Source organism: Gymnodraco acuticeps, unplaced genomic scaffold (genome assembly GCF_902827175.1).
Source record: "Gymnodraco acuticeps unplaced genomic scaffold, fGymAcu1.1, whole genome shotgun sequence".
Taxonomy (NCBI): Eukaryota; Metazoa; Chordata; class Actinopteri; order Perciformes; family Bathydraconidae; genus Gymnodraco; species Gymnodraco acuticeps.
This window is the reverse complement of record NW_022990441.1, coordinates 2,808,048-2,828,295: the sequence shown is the minus strand read 5'-3', so window position 1 is coordinate 2,828,295 and position 20,248 is coordinate 2,808,048. Positions and strand designations below refer to the sequence as shown.

At 42.3% G+C, this 20,248-nt stretch overlaps 1 protein-coding gene across 2 annotated transcripts in view; it reads right to left on the bottom strand.

Moving 5' to 3' along the window:
• LOC117552169 (lissencephaly-1 homolog A) overlaps positions 1–19,492 on the bottom strand; it is a 39,713-nt gene extending 20,221 nt beyond the window's left edge. Inside the window, exons 1-2 of one of the 2 annotated variants that reach the window (XM_034225451.1) lie at positions 19,302–19,492; positions 8,257–8,562 (exon numbers count right to left, since the gene is read on the bottom strand). In XM_034225451.1, coding sequence (XP_034081342.1) covers positions 8,257–8,288 — 32 coding nt within the window. In that variant the 5' untranslated portion in view covers positions 8,289–8,562; positions 19,302–19,492. Of the gene's footprint in view, positions 1–8,256; positions 8,563–19,072; positions 19,091–19,301 lie in introns of those variants that run through there. The other variant, XM_034225452.1, reaches the window with a different exon arrangement.
• Between the last annotated feature and the right edge of the window lie 756 nt (positions 19,493–20,248).

The following is a 20,248-nucleotide window of genomic DNA, read 5'->3' as shown; positions in this document are numbered from 1 at the left end:
TATGCACTATATTTATGTAGCTCCAGTGGATGATTTGTAATCATGAATCATTTTCAAGTGTTTGTTCATGGTGCAAGAACAATAAGGCTCACACTAAATTATGATTCTGCTGACCCTCACTTCACCCTATGTGAAGAACACACTAAGGTGCAGTTTTCAATATACCCATTCCCCAAAGGCTGAGAGGAAAACAGGGGAAAAGATGTGCACTAATGTCGACAGAAGGGGAGCAAACTGGCTGGTTTCCATGGTTACCGTCAGCCCACAGCTAGATGACGTGATGAGGAGATAGTGAGAAACAGGGCAGGGTGAGTACGTGGACAGAGAGGACATATAGAAGCGGGGGAAGGAACAAAAGAAAGCTTGAAAGCCTATATTGTAGCTGAAAACTTGGTCTGTTTTAATGAGGTCAAAAGGCCTGAAAACTGGACCCACTATTTAAACAGTACAACCCCAATGCCTTTTGTTTGCCTATGAGAAAGGTGCAAGTCACGTTGTGTCATTCGATAAAGTCTATACGAGTCTCATGTGAGCATGGATGCTAATTTAGACATTTTTTCTGACCTTAACAGAAATATTAGTGCAGGGCTGCTGTGGTTGAAGTCGCCCATCTGCAGCTATTACTGATGCAAAAACAGGTTGAATCCATCATTTATCGCCAGCTGCAGTGTACGGGCAAAACAAATCCCTAGTTCACCCGTCTGGGAGTTAGCAGCCGTGAGTGCACTGTCTGGACACATGTAGGCACTTTACCGGTAAATCTCCACCGCATGGAAAAGTAAGGCAGGGAGCTTTTTAGCTGTGTGTCTGCCTGCCAGAACGTTAGGGTTTTGCTGGTGTAGTTAAATCCTGACATTATTGAAAAATCTGACAAAACAAGTAAATCTCTTGAAAACAATATTTGTTTGCATTGACAATTAGTTTAACGACTATCTAATTAGTTGATGGTTCTGATTGGCTAATTGTTAGTCGATCTCAGCTCTCATTGGATCAATTCCTTGATCAACTGAGAAAACGCCGTTTCATGTGACGAAGCCAGGCGCTACAGTCAAAGGAGTGAGGTGGGCACATTCAAATGTCTGGATCCAGAGCTGCTCTCTCATGTGCTATGAAGCCTTAATGGAGTGAGAGTGCCTGTGACAAACAGAGAGAGGGGGGTGAGATGAGGAAGAGATGCATGACCACATGGTTCTGAGAAGAGGGGTGAGTCAGCCATCCAGCATGTCTGCCAGTGACATCACTTCCTCCCAATTGGTGCTCCATTATCATTCACTTTCACATCCTTTCTAACGATGAGCAACACTGACTCAGAGGCTCCAACCTTTCTTTAAATGTCACCTCATTCTGTATAAGGGATCAAAAACGTGGCCAGTTTTAGTAAGTCAGACAATGAACAGTTAAGCTGTTTGAAGTGTGCTGCAGAGGCTATACATCAAGAACTCCCATTTAGTTCAAAAACAGATTAAGCTGTACCTGGTGGTGGCTGGGCCGTTCTGTTTCAACGGTCATTGGATTATGATCAAACATGAACCCATGTCTGTGCAGCCAACAGTATGGCCAGCAGCACAGTTCAGTGATATCGGAACAAGACCTCAACTGCATGGCTGCTGCTGTGTTTGCATTGAAAACATTAGAGTGTGGTGGTAACCGGCTGAAAACACCTTAACAAAAGCACAACATGAGGGCTGTTTTTAACAATGATTCTCACAGTGTAAGTCTTTAATAAGTCAATTATGTAGGGTAGAAATAATAGTAAAAGTCCATCTGACATTCCCCAGACCATCAGTCCTGTGATATCCTGAAAACATTTCAAAGCTAAAGCAGATTGTTCTTGTTTTGCCTACGTGCGAATCTCAGTCAATGCTCATTCACCTCAATGTCCTATTCATAAATATTTTCTTTACTTACAAAGCCTGGACATAAGTCAACGCGCAACGACACTACAAATATGTTCATGTCAAACACCACTTAAGATACATTAATTACAGAATTGTTGGAAAGCAGCCTACTCTGCTGAAATGTAAGAAAGAGACATAACTCCAGTGCATGCAGCACTCATTAACTACAGACAGACCATTAATGCTCTAATAAATCTGAGGGGAAGAGATTGTGCTTCCATTGCCCTGGTCCATATATCTGTCTACGGCCACAAACCTTACAATTCAGTATTACTAGACCCCTCGATGTATGGACCTGTTCAATGTTTGAAATCTGCTGATAAATGTTTAATAGCAAGAACCTGAAGTAGGTGGAAGGTCCCCTGGCACATATACAATTCACTTTCTTATGGATTACTTCCCAGACATACAGCAAGGGTTCTTTTGGCAATGCAAGGGAACATATTGTATTGCTCAAATAGTAACAGTATATCGATACCACCACCTCCAGCATCCGTTCACATCTCCAGTACAGTCATGACATGGATTATTATGGACTACTTCTGCTGAAAAGGTATAATGGGTGAAAGTAAAAAGAGCCGTATGTTGTGTTAAGAGAAGAAGCAGGACAGTGGAGGGCTTAAAAGGTTAAGATTGTTCCTCTGTTGTAACAGCCAAGTACTGAACAGCTGATAACTGAGAAGCATTCCACAAAAATCATATGACAGCGTTGCATAATTGCAGTTAGATCTCCTTGATAACTGTAACCAATCTACCATTCCTCTTGCTTGACAGAGGAGGAGTTTGGGTCCTTCTTTGCTGAGACTTGCAGCATGCCTCCTGAAGGCAATCACTGATTAAACAGACAATGTTTCCAGCATATAGTTTCAAAAGAGGGAAAAAATGAAAGAGAAAATCTGGTTTATCCTACATTTCTGCCCTTTACTTGATTCCAAATGTTGTCAAAGCCTCTTAGAGGGGCGATTATTCTAATGTTGTTAATGTCAGTGTGAAACAGGTAGGCTGTCAGGGGAAGAAAGCAGCAGTCTTATTTCATATGAGTTAGGAGCACTGCAGTGGGGATCAACCCGTAAGCCAGAAAAATACTTCAAAGGGGAAACTCTCACTGGGATCCACCAAAAACTGAATGTGCAATCCATGACCCTCTTTTTACAGAAATCAGTCAATACAACAGCAACTAGTCTTAACTAAGGATGCGTGTGCGCAGTATTATTTCAGATCAAAAAGCAGCATGGTCAACACACAAAATACACAAAGAAGTCACAGTGTTGTTCTATAGTGGGCGTGTAGCATGGCCTGAACACAATTCCAGTCACATGCCGATGACGGAGCTTTGATGGCCAAGCTGAAGCCAAAGTTTGTGTAGTTGTGCATACTTTCTTAAAGACCATCATGGTGTGTCAACTCCCAGCTTGGATAGACAGAGTTACACGAATAGAAATACCAAAACATATCTTCTGAGAAACCATTTATTTTGAATATCTCTGGTTGGAAGGTTTGAAAATGACATGCAGGTTTTTATGTTATGAAACGTGCATAATATGGTCAGCTGTAAATCATTATGTTTAAATGAGTTGTTTATAATTGTATTGATGTGTTATTCCTTTCGTTGAAAATGCCAGAAAATAGTGAAACATTGCCGTTATAACAGTCAAATAACTGACAGCTGGAAAAGACTTGCTATAATGAGTAAAGATGTCGCCATGAAACAAGTGGGTGAATGATGAGTAAAAAAAGACCGAAGATACCACCAATGATGCACATAATAAAGATGTGGATGACTGGAGCAAATGAATGCTGGATTATGCTCAATTGGAAACATTTATTTTGTATTCTGAGAGTCTGGTCCTCTTTCTAAAACTGAGGCCTTTCTATATGTGGGACGGTGAATGATTGATAGGGGATGGTGGGTCCAAAACACAGACACGGTTTCTAAGCCAATCCATCTGTCTGTCAGTCCTGAGGCACAATTCCCATCTGTGCTGATGGACCCCCTGCACATGCATCCAGCCGTGCTCACTACACTGAGCACCAACAGAGAGAACTGAACACGTTAAATGTTTGTAGGATCTCGCACGGAGTTTAGCTGACAAGGAATAGTGAGGAGTAAACATCTTTTATACTCCTTGGTAGTGTTGCACGGTGTACCGATACTTGAAAGGTACCGCGATACCCTGCCGTTAAAAGCGTTACGATTCCTCCGTTTCATTAGTATCGGTACTTTAAGAATGACGGGGAAAAATACTCCGGTGAGAAAGCGCTGTTTTAATAAGAGCCGTGTGTGTTCAGCGCTCTGCTTCCACTCCCTGCACTGCAGCCGTGCCTGCAGTCCCGCCCCTCTCAAGCACGCTCTAAGTGCCTCCCCTCTCAAGCACGCTCTAAGTCCCGCCCCTCTCAAGCACGCTCTAAGTCCCGCCCCTCTCAAGCACGCTCTAAGTCCCTCCCCTCTCAAGCACGCTCTAAGTCCCGCCCCTCTCAAGCACGCTCTAAGTCCCGCCCCTCTCAAGCACGCTCTAAGTGCCTCCCCTCTCTCATGCACGCTCTAAGTGCCTCCCCTCTCTCATGCACGCGCTAGCTGCCAGAGCATGTGAGAAAACGAGAAGCATGGCTGCAAGTGGGAGTGCAACTGCGCCTCAGCTTGTTGACAAAAAAGACGCCAGAAGCTAAATTTGGAAGTATTTGAGCTATATCTCTGACAGTGAGGGCAAGCCTACGGACACCACAAGGCCTGTCTGTGAGAAATGTTTTAGATCCCTGCAAACCAAGGGAGCCAACACATCAAACTTGGCTAAGCACCTCGCCGACCAGCATCCAGAGCTGTTTAAAGAATGTAAAGACAGACAGGTTAGCGAATGTGATAGATAACATAATTACATCATGCTCAAGCCCATGCCCTCAAATCTAAGTCAAACAAGTGTAATTTATTTTGTGACAAACAAACCTTTTCGTAGTTTGACGAGGCAATTAATGGCAATGTTAACTGTCTAATATGGCTATCTTTTTAGCTAACTTACCAATGTGGCTAACATCTGCAATGTACATTTTGTCAATAATTATTTATATTACTGTACTATTACATGTTCATAAAATATAAAGTTAACTATCAAAGAAATCACAAACTCAAGTATAGAGAAGAAACCATGTTGTAAGAAAACACTTAACAGATAAACTACAATTGTATTGATCGTGAAGATAATAAAAGAAAAGTATCGAAAAAGAATCGGAATCGCAATTCTTGACTTGGTATCGGTATCGAAACCAAGAAGTTGGTATCGTGACAACACTACTCCTTGGTGGCACCTTAAAGTTCTCTATATTTCCGCCAATCCGCAAAGTTAGCAACACTCATTAAGGACCGTGTCTGATGGTTTGAGACTTGGCTGTACTGACCCTTGCAAGTGTGTCAAGCATTAGTGTCTGTGTGTGCAAGGAAGACATGGGGGTGACCGGTGTCTCCTTAAGGGGAATAGCTCACAGAAGAGCAACAACAGATACGTTGAGCCTTTAATCCACAAATCTAGTAACTAACCTTGAATGACCAAATTGTTGACTAATTTAAAGCTGAAATGAAAACCTGATTAACCCTTATCCAAAAGAAGACCTGGGTATGTGTGTGCATGTAAGAGTTGTTTTTGATGAGCAAGAAGACAAAATGGACAGAAGTAGAAGGTAGAGTTTTAGATAATAATACTCATTGTGTTTAAATAAACATAGGGATATTACAGGAGAGCTAAATGTCCAAGTGATCAGTTTATCCAAACAGATTATTCCCAATAACCTGTGTGTATACTAACAATACATGTTCTGGAGCATTATGACATTTGAAAGACAGTACATTTAACCAACGTCATTTTATTTACCAGTGTAAATTCCACATAGCTTTCACTGTACTATTCTATACTACAGCCTTTCTTTGTTTACGAAGCCTTTATGTTTTCTGAATGGCAGAAGTCTTGACATTTGACCTGTTATGTCACCACATTCACAGCCAGGGGAAAACAGACAAAAGAACAGAACAACATAAAAATCACATGAACCATCTTGTAACATGGAAAAGGCTGTGGGGACTTTCTTTACAAAGAGAGTTCAAAAGCAACGGCCCATCTGCACACAGATGCCTCCAGGTCTTGCAGGGGAGCAGATAGTTTGTGTTCTGCGTCTATGTTTGTTACACGCCAGCGGGGACGAGTCCCCTGACCCAAGCAAGAAAAACAAACGTGCTTTTCATTGGATATGCTCACAGAAATAGAGATGTTGTGAGGATGCTATGCAATCACAACATCTGACTGCAGTGCTGACAACACAACCAATTTAGGGGGGAAAGATTATTTCTCTTTTTAGAAGATGTGGTTTCACATTGGTGATATAACTGTTATGCTGTCTTTCCTGCTGATGTTAAAGAACAGGTCAAGGTCTGCTGGAAAGACAAAAACAACTAGGAAGGTCTTCTCTTGCACCGATTTCATTTTGATTATACAACAAAAAAAAGAATAAATGCCAAATACATTTTTTTAGGGCAAATTAGAGCAAAACTAGTGCAGATTAGACAATTTCCCTCCAGCTATTTGATGACTTTTTAAATGTGAAAGCAGTGACCCGAATGCAATGGAAACAAATCTATACGTTTGCTGCCTGATGGTAGATGGTCAAAATGTGGGCGGCCTAATGAGACGCTCTCGTAGCAGACAGTCAACCGGTCCCTGTTAACACGACGCCCTCTCCTATGTTCAAAATCAGCTGCTGAGTTTTCAAGCTAGCCTGACAGTTAGGAAATCATTTCTTTTAGGGGCACTTTTTGCCAACAAACTCAAAGAGAGCCGCAACGGAGCCAAGCGACATCTCCAAAGGGAAGAATGCAACAGATGCTTGAATGTGACTCAAGTGCTGTGATGGTCTCACACCAGTTTCCTGTGGGCTATGGGGCAGAGACTTGTGTAACGGAGAAGAAAAGAAGGGTAAAGTGGGGGTCTTCCTCTGAATAGCAAATAGCATGACAGATTAGCATTCCAATAGCTCTCTCCATACCGACAGACCCCGCCCACAGTGCTAATCTAAAAACACAGGAACATCGTGAGGAATGTTAAGAGCCTTGTCATGTGAGCGCTGAGGCATTTCTCAATGACAGTGCAAGACGGGGCGCAAGAAGGACAAGCATGGGTGTCCTCTCCTTTCAAGTGAGCAGCAAATATCTTCATTGCATCCTTTTTAAGATATACCATCTTGACGTGGTTTTTTTAAGTGGAAGGGAATTATTAAGCACCAAAGCTCAGCGAGATCATTCCATCTCCTTCTCATGACCTTGTATCTCACAACATGCCGCCTTAACTTTTATCCTCCACCTCAGGGGTTAATTACCAAGCCCACAGACTCAGCAGAGCCAAATTACAGTTTGCTCGTTATCACAGTCTCTCTCACTTCTACCACTTGCTCAATAAAGCACACAGCACATGTGCAGATATTTCTTTGTATGCCACTTTACTGGATATGACAGACAGTTTCTAGGAAGATCTCTGACATCGTTGGCATTTGGTTTCCCCGTGGAATCACTCGTGAGTTGTTTCCTTGTTTCTTCCCGTGTGTATATTAAGGCAAAGGTGGCCCTCTAAGCTTCTCCCGAATGTCACATAGGGCAGTCTGCGAATACTAAACATTTGTGGTGTAGATGGAGGATCAATGCATTTGTGCACCAAGACCTCAGGGGGGCTCAGGAACCTTAAACCAGTCATTGATTCTTCCTGAGGGGTACCAGGCTGAAACAATTACAGAAATGTCCTTATTTAAACTGCTACCAGTAATCAATACACATCCTTCCCTGCAAGCCAATAAAAGGATGTTTCAAAACAGGAGGAGACATTTAGGCTTTCAAAACTACAAACAAAATATCAGTGGTTTTATAGTAGAGTTGACATTTGCTTTGGCACGGGTAAAACAAAAATATTTTGGCACAGTCCCACATTACAGCATTAATGGAGCTGTATCACACTGTAATAAGCACTCATGTCTCTGGGCATCTTCACGAAACATCTGGCACAACAGCAGCATAGCTTGTTTGACCCTCAAATTTGATTAAATCAGTCAGAATAACATGGACAACAAATGGAGATGTGTGGCTCAAGCGGTAAGGAATCAAACCTTTACATTCTGATACAGTGTAATACGAGTAACCTCATGGCTTAAGTTGTGTGCGTATGTGTTTGTACATGACATCGAATCTAGTATGAATGTGAAAGGAGAAATGAAGTCCCATTGCATGATGCAACAGATGTACAAATTGTAAACACAGTGTAACTGATACATCCATACACTCCAGGCATCCACACATATCAGCCACATGTAATGAAAGGTGTCGGTGACTTACAGTTCATCTCGTTGCCGTTGTGACAGCACCATGGTGACAGGGCGGTGTTGGCGGGGCCGGAGGGATCAGTTGGTAGAAGGTGAGTGTTGTGCAGCTGCTCTCCTCAGTCAGGAGATGGGCTGAGCTGATCCAAGCAACACGGGCTAATGAGCTGCGTACTCCAATGGCGGGCAGTTGGTTTTGTCCAAACAAAGACTCCGACTGAGAGAAGGGGGAACGCAGGAACCGGCCCCCCAACTGGCTGACTCCAGGGACAAGAGAAGTGGAGAGCCTGTAGACCAGTCACCAGCCGAGTCTACACTGCATCTGCAGAGGAGAGAGAGGGAAAGTCAGCATTAGGTATGCATGACAGATAACATGAAGTGGGTGGAGAAGAAAATGTTTATAGGTCAGGAGTACTGCAATGTCTGCACCAGCTTACATGTAGATAAAATGGCTGAACCGGTCAACAATGGAAATAATAACTGAGGCAGAAAATACTTTCGATGTTATTTTAAACCAGAAAGAGGATGTGACTCCAACAGCGAGGCCCATCAATCAGACATTTTATAAAAAAGCTCCTCTTTTTCATAAACCACTCAATTTGCTATTCAACTGCTTCCTTTATGATCCTTCTGCCATGTAGGGGGGTTTGGGAAAGAAAATGTACTTGTTTACACCAACCCACAGCGTCATGTTATTCGACACAATTTCTACTTTCATATATTCAACGAAAAAGTTGCAGCTTTGGATGTAAAGGTGTCCAATTAGCGTAGAGCCACAGTTGAAGGCCTATAATTGGATTCAAGTCCGGGTGAGCGTTGAGAAGCGGCGCCGGGTCACCACCGTGAGTCCAGCCACTTGACAGGGAGGCCTGAGAGGCATGGCTTTCCATGCAGTCACCGGTGCATCCTGTCATCACACTAGCTAGTTGATACCAAATGCTGTTGTTTTCTATGAAATGCAAACTAAAAATGCTTAAACGGGTCCCAAATGTATCTGGGTAATAGGTAGCATTTTTTCTTTTTAGTAAAACTTCTGAATTTAGATACATTTAGATTATTTAAGTAAAAAGTGCATTTTGAGAATGAACTACTTTACTCTGCACTATAAATTGCCACATCGCATTTCTAAGTGTTGAAAATCTATTTTGAACTGTGAAAGACTCAAAGATTCCCATCCCTTACTGTCATGTCACCAGTCTGGTCTGAGACCGATGCTCTGTTCTTGCAGCACATTCCTTTCTCAGTGAACACACAAGAGCTGACCCACATTCTCCGAGCAACGTACTCCTCCTCACATGTCGCCGACAGGAAAGAAAAACAGGACAGAGCGGGCGGGCTCGAGTAACGGCTGATCTCGTCAAATTCCCTGACCCTGCCGCCTCATTATGATAACTCCTCATGAGCCGGCTGGCCTGACTGATGGCCAGATGAAATCACTACAACCGTCAGCCCAACATTTAATAGTGTTATTGTGAAAATGTTTTTATAGCCATGAGCGGGGTATTGATGTGAGGAACTATAAATGTCACAAAAGCAATGCAGCTAAGAATAATGTGATGAAGTTTATAACACTGCACAGGGCTCGACATTAACGACTGCCTGATGGCCATCTAGTATTTAGCTCGGGCAATGAAGCCTCACCTGCTGGTTGCCCGATCGGGCAATGAAGCCTCACCTGCTGGTTGCCCGATCGGGCAATGAAGCCTCACCTGCTGGTTGCCCGATCGGGCAATGAAGCCTCACCTGCTGGTTGCCCGATCGGGCAATGAAGCCTCACCTGCTGGTTGCCCGATCGGGCAATGAAGCCTCACCTGCTGGTTGCCCGATCGGGCAATCTATTATGCCAGTATCATGCAGCTCGCGGATCCAGTAATGAGTGACCCGACAGTAAAACTAAACATATCTATAACTAGTTTAGGTAGTTTGAGGTAATTAAAATAGCTACGTGTGATATTCTAACCTGAAGTGTGTGTTTTGTCCGCTCACCGCTGCATGTGATCATGCAGAGCTGCGTGTCGACTCGTCAGCAGCAGCTGATCTCTCTCTCCCGTCAGATTAGACTTTACTCGCGTTTATGTCCATATCGATCAGATCCAGCTAGTTCTAGCTAATGATATGACTACCTGCTTATTAAAAGACACCTACACAATAAGTGTCGCTATGCAACCGGGTGAGGCCGCAAAGTATAGCGCAGCATTATGCATTTGTTTACATGCCCACCGGAACCCTGAGGCATTACCAACAGATCAACGCACAATCAACCCACACAGGACATCTCTTTTTCCACATTAAGTGTTAGACATTAGAATTGACTATTCTTGTCTGTCACATACTTTCTTGTCTGTCACATAAGTGGCGCAACTGAAGCGGTATTGCGCTAAAGGGAAATTATTTTGACCGAAGAGATTTAAATTTGCCGGCTAACGGGAACTCTGACGTCGCCATTTTGTGTGCTTCGCGGATGCGCTCGGCTCCTCTCGACTGCTGCTCGGTCAGCTTGCGGATGAGGAGGCATTCGTTCGACCAACTTACAGTAGATAACATTACCATTTTTTTTTTAACAGGGGCCATAATAGTGTAAATAATGTTTGTTTTGGCAGTTATAACTGAATGTAATGCTTTCTACTTTTTTACATCTGGGAAGGCATTTGCCTTCATCAGATGGAAAGTGTCTTGACCAACAACTTAAGTATTTCTTATAGCTATGCAGGGCATGCAAGCGAGCAAACACAAACAAGAACAAACAAGTGAAATGAAGAATAAAATTGAAATTGTACAATACAATATTGTGGTGGTTCATCTTATAATTCAGTCTAGAGAATGCACCAGACAGCATCTAAGACCTGCACAAATCTAAATGTTCTAGGGGGAGGCCCCCCCCAAACCCTTCGTGCGTGATTTCGTCCGCACACATTTTTCAGGGCAATCTCTATTGGGCTCAGGGCCATCTGTAAATTAGCTTAGATGGCCCACAGGGCCATCTCCCAAAATCCTTAATGTCATGCACTGCTGCATAGTTGTCTTGAAAAGCACTTTACAAAAAGCAGGTACCCTCTAGAATACTAACTGGGAAATACAATAAGCCTCTTAGTCTACTGGGATCAGCCTAAATCTCTGCAAGACCAGTTAACAAAAAGGTAAAAACAAAGCCAATTTAACTCTTATGGCGCGTTTCCACTGCAGGCCTCGCTCGGCCTGGTTAGGCCTTATTAGGCCCGGCTCACTTTAATGCTGCGCTTCCATTACAGTTTAGGAACTGGGGTAGTTACTATAGTAACGAAGTGTAGGCGGAGCCGTGACGTCATCTTCAATGAGAGCCCCAGAAAAACGACACAGCCGTTAGCTCTTAGCACTCAGAGCTCACAGCTCCTCATATCTGTTCAGAAACTTGACAAAAGTTAAACAAGTACAAACCACAGACTGCCTGTGTCATGGCGAATACAGTCGCTGGTTTATTTATGTCTGTATAGGCCGTTGTTGTGAGTGTGGACGGTCGGAGCATATATAACGTTATATAACGTTAGCTTAGAAAACACGCATTTTAAAAGGGTTTTTCGCCTGCCCTCTGTCTGCAGACTTGTCAAAGCATTAATTCATGTTTTTTACTAACCGGTATCAGTATGTTGTTACTTCGGCATCATTTTGAAACGTGTATTACAATTAAATCACGGTCAATTATGTTCATCTTGTTGTAGTTGTAGCCCCCTTGCCAGCGATTCTCTCTCTAGTTTAGCATACTCAGCCCGACTCAGCCTGGTTGTTCCTGGCCCTAGAACCACGATTTTATGGGGCCAGAAAAACTGTGAATTAGGACCCGCTAGCCGGTAAGAGGCCAAGTGGAAACGCAACCAAAAACGGGCCCGCACGGTAGGGCTGTGCGATTATGGCAAAAATCATAATCACGATTATTTGGGTCAATAATTGATATCACGATTATTTTGACGATTATTCATTGACCATTTATTGAACTTTAAAACAAATAATATTTTACCAATAAACAAGATCAACAAATATGTTGGAGCACACTTCCAAAACCATACTAAACGTATATTATTAATATGATAAATACAAATAAATTAGACCAAAATAAATTAAATCAAATATGTTGCAGTGCACTGTCACAACCTACTGAAAACTCCTTAACATATAGCCAACATTTTGGTAAAACATATTCAACATATTCCACTCAGTTAAACGTTGAAGGCTGGCCAACCGTCATGGTCCAGAAGTAACAGGAAATAAATGTTGAACTACAATTTAAGACCAAATAAAAATGTTTTGGCCACCATGGCAAATGCTGGTAGGACTGCTCATGTCATCTCTTAAAGATTTTTTGCAAGAAACACCAGCCTGTTTACATGGTCTGGTTTCAGAGATGAGCGCAGGCAGGTGACGATATTGCCACCTGTACTGAAGACCCTCAGCCACGCCCCGACACATGGGGTGACGCCGGCCAATCACAAAGCTTTGATGCGTTCAAGTGCATTATTCTGGCACAGGAAGATTATGTTACAGGACATTAACGATAAAACAGAATATTGTTGTTCTATTTTTAGACACATCTCGCGATCGACTGGTTGGGCACCCCTGGGCTAGACCATAGGTCCGTTGTGGTGGCAAAGTAGTCAGCTGAAGCCACATCTCTCAACTTCCCCACGGCATTTGTCATATAGCGCAGGCAGCGCAGACCTGCTGAAATAATACCGAGACAGCATCGCGTAACGCTTGTCCAACGTGTTGACAAGTTACTTAAAGCCCTGGTTGCTAACAGTGCTAACTGGGCACATATCTTTAGCGATGTGGAATGTAAAGGCAAAGTACTTGCAAATAGTGGAAATAGTTTGACCCTTCTTTTTAACGAGTTGCTGCTCTTGTTCTGACATCTTCGCTCGCGCTGAACACTCACAACACATGTCACTCCCACGTGGCCGAGTGGGCTTTTAGGGAGGGGCGAAAGCGCACCCAGCAAAATAATCGTATTTTGTCAATTATGCTGTTTTCATAATCGTCGCAAGCCATAATCGTAACCGCGATTAAAATACGATTAATTGCACAGCCCTACCGCACGGCTCGGCACACTTAAAGCGAGCTACCCGCTGAAGTGGAAACGTGCCATTAGAGACCTGCAACAAACTGCAAAAACGATATCCTGGCACTCATGTCGAGACACATGTATTGGAAAGGATGTGTTAGGCATGTATGTGAAAGGAGAAGTGACGGGAACCTCTGGAGAAGGCATGAGGAATGGAAACACAGCAGGAAGTTGTGATGAAGGAAAATTCACACATTTCTCATTTTAGCTGATGATGCAGTAGTGAAATGACCACAAGGGAAATGTATTCCTTCTCACTCCTGCATGCATAAAAGGAGCATGGCATCTAAGGACTTATACGTATATTAAAACATAACGCTCGTATATGGAATATTGAGTCCATTCAGCTGAATTTAAGAACGGTAACATTTTTGTGTTTGCTCACTTATTTGCATGTGTGTCACTTTGACATTGTAAAGCCGACGGCTGACCTCTGGACCCTGATGTCACCACACCTGATATGACAGCAGTCCAAATGTCTGCTTACCTCTGACTGTGTGTGGATTACAACGTGCAGGGGGTTTCTGGCTTCACAGCAGTACAACAACACCATAAGACAGGGCACTGAAGCTAAAGATAGTCCTTTATAAAACTCCAAAAGGAAAACATCCATTTAGCCTGCGCCTTCAACATCAACCTGGCTGTGGTGTGTGAAATGAGGTCATCTAATATATATATTGATACTTCCCTCTGTACTGCTGGCAGCTGTCATCGCTGTGAGTCTCCATTAATGTGTGAGACTCCCCTATCTTCAAATCTCATTTGTGGTTTCAGTACTAAGCTAAATGTATGCTCAAACACATAATCAGGCTAATTGGCTCAACACAAAATGCAGTTGGGTCTTGCTGGAATGGGCTACAGGCTTGGTGCATCCATAAATCTGCCAAGTGCCGGTTAATAATGGGTATGTGTCTTCCTCCCATTGATTCTCTTGTCTTTGTGTAGCAGCAGGAACTGTACAATAAGGGGCCCCTTGCTGTAATGCAGCAGACTGCTCTGAGAGACGACGTTTAATTTCCTGATGAGTCTCAACAGCTTATCTGTTGTTAAAATGTCACATTTAATGAATAACGGTGAAAATCCTCTGGTTGTTGTTGCATTCTTAAACTGACAAACGCCAAGTCAAAACTGTAATGAACCACAGCCATTGTATCACTGTCTTTTCGGTCTGTTTTGATATAGTCAAACAAATTAATTGGACCGCCAAATATAAGATGTTTGTCAAATCCCTCAAACCAACAAAGTGGAAAACCATGATAGAAAACGAAGAGTAATGTGTCAGCATACTATTTCAAAAAGGATTTTCAAGAAACCCTGTAAACTATTCATTACGCAAAAAACTCAATGTCCATACAGTTTAACAAATTGTGCATCTGGTCCAACTGCTCAATATATGACTGCAGTAAAATGTTATAACCATGGATCCCTCAAACTGCCTAGTAGTATGACAGAAGAGGTATGTGTACAACATATTTATAAATTCTCACTTCCATGTCTGAACACAGCAACACACCCCTGAGGAATGAAATGTAATGTCAAATGAAAAACACGGTCAGAGTTTAAAATTAAGTCTAACCGATAGTGTATCTCAGCAGCTCATCACAAAACATAGCACCTAAGCAATGTTGAAAATGCTGACAGTGTGAGTGTCATTATGTCAGCAAAGCATCTCTAACTTCTGGAATCTGGGTCGTCTTCATTTTTTGTTGGTGACTTCACCTTCATGTCCCCTATGTCCTGGGAATATCACAGAATATGTATTGACTGCCTTTTTCAAACGGCACTGGTGACCATGGGGGGAAAAAACAACGCTAAAAAAGGCAAAAGTAAATAGATGCAAGAAAATAATAAATAAAGTGAAGTTATTACCTTACAAACTAAAACAAAACACTTGTGGGATCTGCTAGCTGACACTCTTTGATTAGATAAAAGGATAAGTGACAATCTTTCATTGGACTGATATTTGACATAAAAAGTATCTTGAAAAGTGTATGTTTGGTTTTGATAGTGCAAGAATCTTCTCACACCTCTCACATGAGACAATTAAAGTAACTCTAATTTAACGTTGGTTCCAGCAGTGGCTGCAAATGTATTCAAATTCTGAATAAGATGACTTTGTGGCAGAACATGTCCCTATCAAGAGACAGCAACCCACAGAGTAATTGACGTGCTCTGAGTGCATCACGTTGCTGCAGCAGCCGGATGAACACGGATCATTTATTATGCCAAGCAATGAATTAGGTAATGTGCTGCCGCTCTGTCATTAGCCTGTGCTGTAGAGGTCTGTTCATCTCCAAATGTCCGGATTCTTAAACCAACAAACCTCTCTCACCAAAGGGACTGAACGGCTGAGTATTCTGGAAATCATCTTCAGTTTCTGTGAATGGCTGTTCTTGGTAAAAGTACTCAGACGCAAACCATCCTAACGGCCCGTCCACACAGCGGCGTGCGTTGAAGCTTGCCGGCGGGTGTGTCTGAAACTCGACCAACAACATGAATCTCCGGCCCCTGACACACAAGCAGCGGTTTGATTGGCTAGAGCTTGTACTGGCATATGATTCGATTGGCTGACGCTTCTGCCGAGGCTTCAAAAGTTGAACATTGCTCAACTGTTGCAGCGAGCCACGCCAGCAAAGCAGTTCGTCGAAAAGTGACGTCACCCCATTCAAAGTGAATGGTGAAGCATCAACGCACGCCGCTGTGTGGACGGGCCGTAAGAGCTTTATCACTAACTGAGTGAACATCTGGCTCAGCTTTCAATCTGCAGCCGTTACAACCCGCTAGGCCCGTGACGGTTATGAGTGTTGGTAACAGTCAGATAACCTTATTAAATTACACAACTAGTGACATCTTTGCTAAGAGGCTAATAGAAAAGATGGGCTATTAAACAACAACCCATCAGATAAAGGTAACATATGTGATCAATTTGTAACTTGAGCTTTTGCAAAATTGTTTTTACAACTTTCATATCAACAACGTTTTTATTTTTTAGGAATTAATTCAGTATTCACAGCCTTGGCTAATTCTCCAATACAATGGCCATCAGACACAAAAGTACCAACCCCTCAAATTGTCAATCCAATGTAGCCAATGAAATTAGCAGGCCACCCTATTGGATCAGAGCCATTATCAAAACACAGAGGGACCACAGACTGAATAGGAAGTAAACTCACACAAACAAAATATCTACACTGCCTGATCCACCTGCATACACAGGTGGGAAAAACACAATGAATACTAGTTAGCCTCATTACTGCTCATGCTTGAGTAAATTATGAAAGTACAAGATAAGTTCCACACAGTAACCATAATATGCTTGTTCAATGTCTCCTGCATTTTCACATAATGCTAAGAAGTCACTGGTTTAAATTATTAAAACTCTTATTTTAGACAGGAGGTGTATACTAATTCTGAACCATGTTCAAAATCAAACCTTTCAATTAATTGTTCAGGCAAGTATAGCAACCACTATAAATGGTTTGGGTAAAATAATATTCAAAAGCCTTTAGAGTTGGTTGCCATTTACAGACGTTTGCCCACAATCCATGCGCTCATTTGTAGGCTGACTGGCAGTTGCTGCTGGCAGCGGGTCAGTAATGACCGGTCAGCTGGAGCTCAGCCGGGGTCGGAGGTCAACCTCTGGGTTTCTGTCGGAAGGAGGCTGCTCTTCAACCAACCACTATCACAAAAAGAAACACTCATGCACAATGTCTGTTGACACAAAATAAAGAGGCCCTCTTGAAAAACTGTACATTCTGATCCCTTCAGGCTACACTTCATCGACTACCCCGATGACATTAATGAAGAACGTCCTGCATGATCTGTGGCTTTGCTTTGTTGTTATACTGGCAATAAGTACCAGCAAAGCATATCCTGTAATGGCAGAAGCTTGTACAATCAGTGCAGCTGTGTTTCCATTGCTGAGTGCACTGAGTGTGAATAGACTGGCTGGCAGGAGGGACTTGCTTAAATTAACTTTTGATAAAACTCAGGACTGACTAAGAAAGCTTTTTGATCCTTTCTCTGTTAGAGAAATTAAGCATGCCTGTATTAAATTAAAAAAAGAGAGCTGCGGTTATCATATTAGCTATTTTTCCCAAGAAATCAAAAACAGATAATGGGTCTAGTGATACACAGTTTGAGTCTGTTTCAAGTTTTGTTTGAACTTTGAGCCATTTCTACATCATGCTCAGTCTGTAAAGCTGGTGTTTCTGATACATATCACACGTCATTAGATCATATAGGCTCCACAAATTGTATAGCTTTTTCACTTATCACTTCATTACTTTTCTAAATGAAAATGCTTGAGAAATTTAGTTCACAGCAAAACCATTCATATGCCGATTGGCCAGTCAAAAATAGACTGTGAATGATCTGTGTTAAGCTATATTATATACCAGGACTAAATATAGGCTATGCCTATTAGATTGATGAAAGCATAGCATTGAAACACAGGGAATATGACTCAATCTGACATTACCACAGCTTGAGATATTCCTCATTAGTGATATTAAAAATAAAGACTGCATCAGCGCCACTACAGTAGAATACATTGAATAACTGATTATTGATTGTAGGTTGTAAATGTAGACATAGCCTCAGACACATATGGATCATATTCCTTTTCAAGATGTGTCAGTCCAAGCCCAAAAACGCTTACCTGAGAGAAGAGCACTACAGTCAACTTTTGGAGTTGGAATACTGTTCTAAAAAATGCTATCAAAATCAAATATTTCCAGTAGATCAGATGCGCTGCAAAGTAGTCCGTGCAGGCGTGGCTGGGAAACATAAATCAGCCAAGGACCCTTGATCAAACCAATGCTCTAACGTTATATTTCGATATCACGACAAGGTTCACATTTACGAGGGGTGACTCACTGCACACCCATGTGAGCCACAGCGATGATTTGCATTCATGCCCTTCGTTCACAAATGCCTGACCCGAATCACTCAATCATACATCCACACAATGAGAGAACATAAACGTGCAAACTGAAAACAAGGCAGGCAGTTGAGTACAGTGTAGACTCAATAAATATAAACTCATCGTCTGCGATGTGCTCCACCCTGATTTTCCAGCCCTGTGCCAACAAACCCCATGAAGTCGCAGAGATGATGGCAGCTACAGCTGAGCATCCACCAGTGTGACAGCGCGGAGGGATCATTCTCAGGAGCATGTCATGTTAGAAAACTGCAGCATGGTTGTGTGATGTTCCGTTACACTTATGTGCAAAGCAAGTATACAAACCAGGCGGAGTATATCATCTGATACAGCAGTGGTGTGAAACTATAGCGCCTGCACAGACACACAACAACCTTTCCACCCACAATGATAGCAATAACATGTTCATCAGAGCTCACTTTAGATGCTAGTGGTACCGTCGTGTGATCTACATTATATTTAGGTGTCGCTGTTGTTGACAGGCTGCACTAACGCAACCCTAAACTATGCTAATTACTGATTATTACTAACTTGGGACGGACGCCTAATGCAGCTGTAATTTCCGATGGCCCTGACATATCTCACACACTGCCATGTTTTCACCTCGGTGCTCGCTGACCATTTTGGTCGACATGACGACGGTGCCAGCCGGTGTCTCAACGTTATCTATGGCCATTAGCTAATGTTAGCTAAAGTTAACGTTAGCTAAGTTAGCAGTCACAAAGTTAGCTCGTACGTTCACTGTAACAGCGACCAGAGCCTCGTAATATGCACTCAAGCTCAAATGGCTACAATTACCTTACAGAACAGCTAACGATGGCAGACTTGTTCTCAATATTGTTTATCTGGACTCAAGGATAAACTCCGCTGACAAGGTACCTGCTGCTCCAGTCCAAGCGGCCTATCCGCCATTTTGAGACATAAAAAGGAGGTGCAAAAATTACAGCCACATCGTCATTTTCCCCCACCTAACGCCAGATTCCTTCGACCCTGACCGGCTTCACAAGAGAAAACTATTTGGACTCACCCTATTGTTCCTGCCTGTGAATATCCTCAGCCGTCTTTAACGCTAACACGACCCGACAGGGCGTGAAATTTCCGCTCCAAAATATGATCTTGTGATGTGGAGGTAAAGTGTGCCCGTCTTGTCTCTACGCCGCTCCTCGCTTGTTTTTCGTAGGCTACCGCATTCGCCTTCAGACGGGAGCGCGCACGAGATCGCGTTCACGGTCTTACGGGAGCGCGCACGCATTTGATAGCAGAACATTTTTCTGTTTTTAACTCTTTAATGACTTCTCAGCATCCCTGCACTTAGAATTACATTATTGGTGTAAAGTAGATTTACTTAAGAACTTAACTTGAGTATTTCAATGTTTTGCTACTTTGTACTTCTGCCAGTACTTTTCTTACTCGAGTAACCTTTTTTTTCTTCCGGGCAGGACTTTTACTTGTAGGTTGTATGACTGACTCAGAAACTTGTCATTATTGGATCTATTTCTGTACAAAAGAGGCTAGTGTTTCATACTGGAAATGTACACTAAGCTAAATGTAATTTACAGTGTTGAAAGTAACAAGGAACTAGTTTCATGTTCAAGTCATCAGTAAAATAATCTTTCAAGGAAAATTGCATAAGTTAAATTATACAGATTCCACATCTGAGTTATCAAAACCCCAAACAACATTATTTCCTAGTTTTATTGTATTCATTTTAATATAAAAGCAGACTCAAAACAAAATATAATAATATTATTTTGTAAAGGACAACACACATAAACCATACATCAGGGGAAGCAGACTCAATACACTTGGCCTAAGAAGCTTTGCGCAGAAGAAATGTCAGCTGAGAAAACATAACAATCTTCATTTACTACAATAAATGCAAAATAGTGGGCACCAGTTGGGAATAGATAACGTTATTTATTACAGACACACATTTAGGACCCATATCTGAAAATAAAGGAATACTTTTTTTGT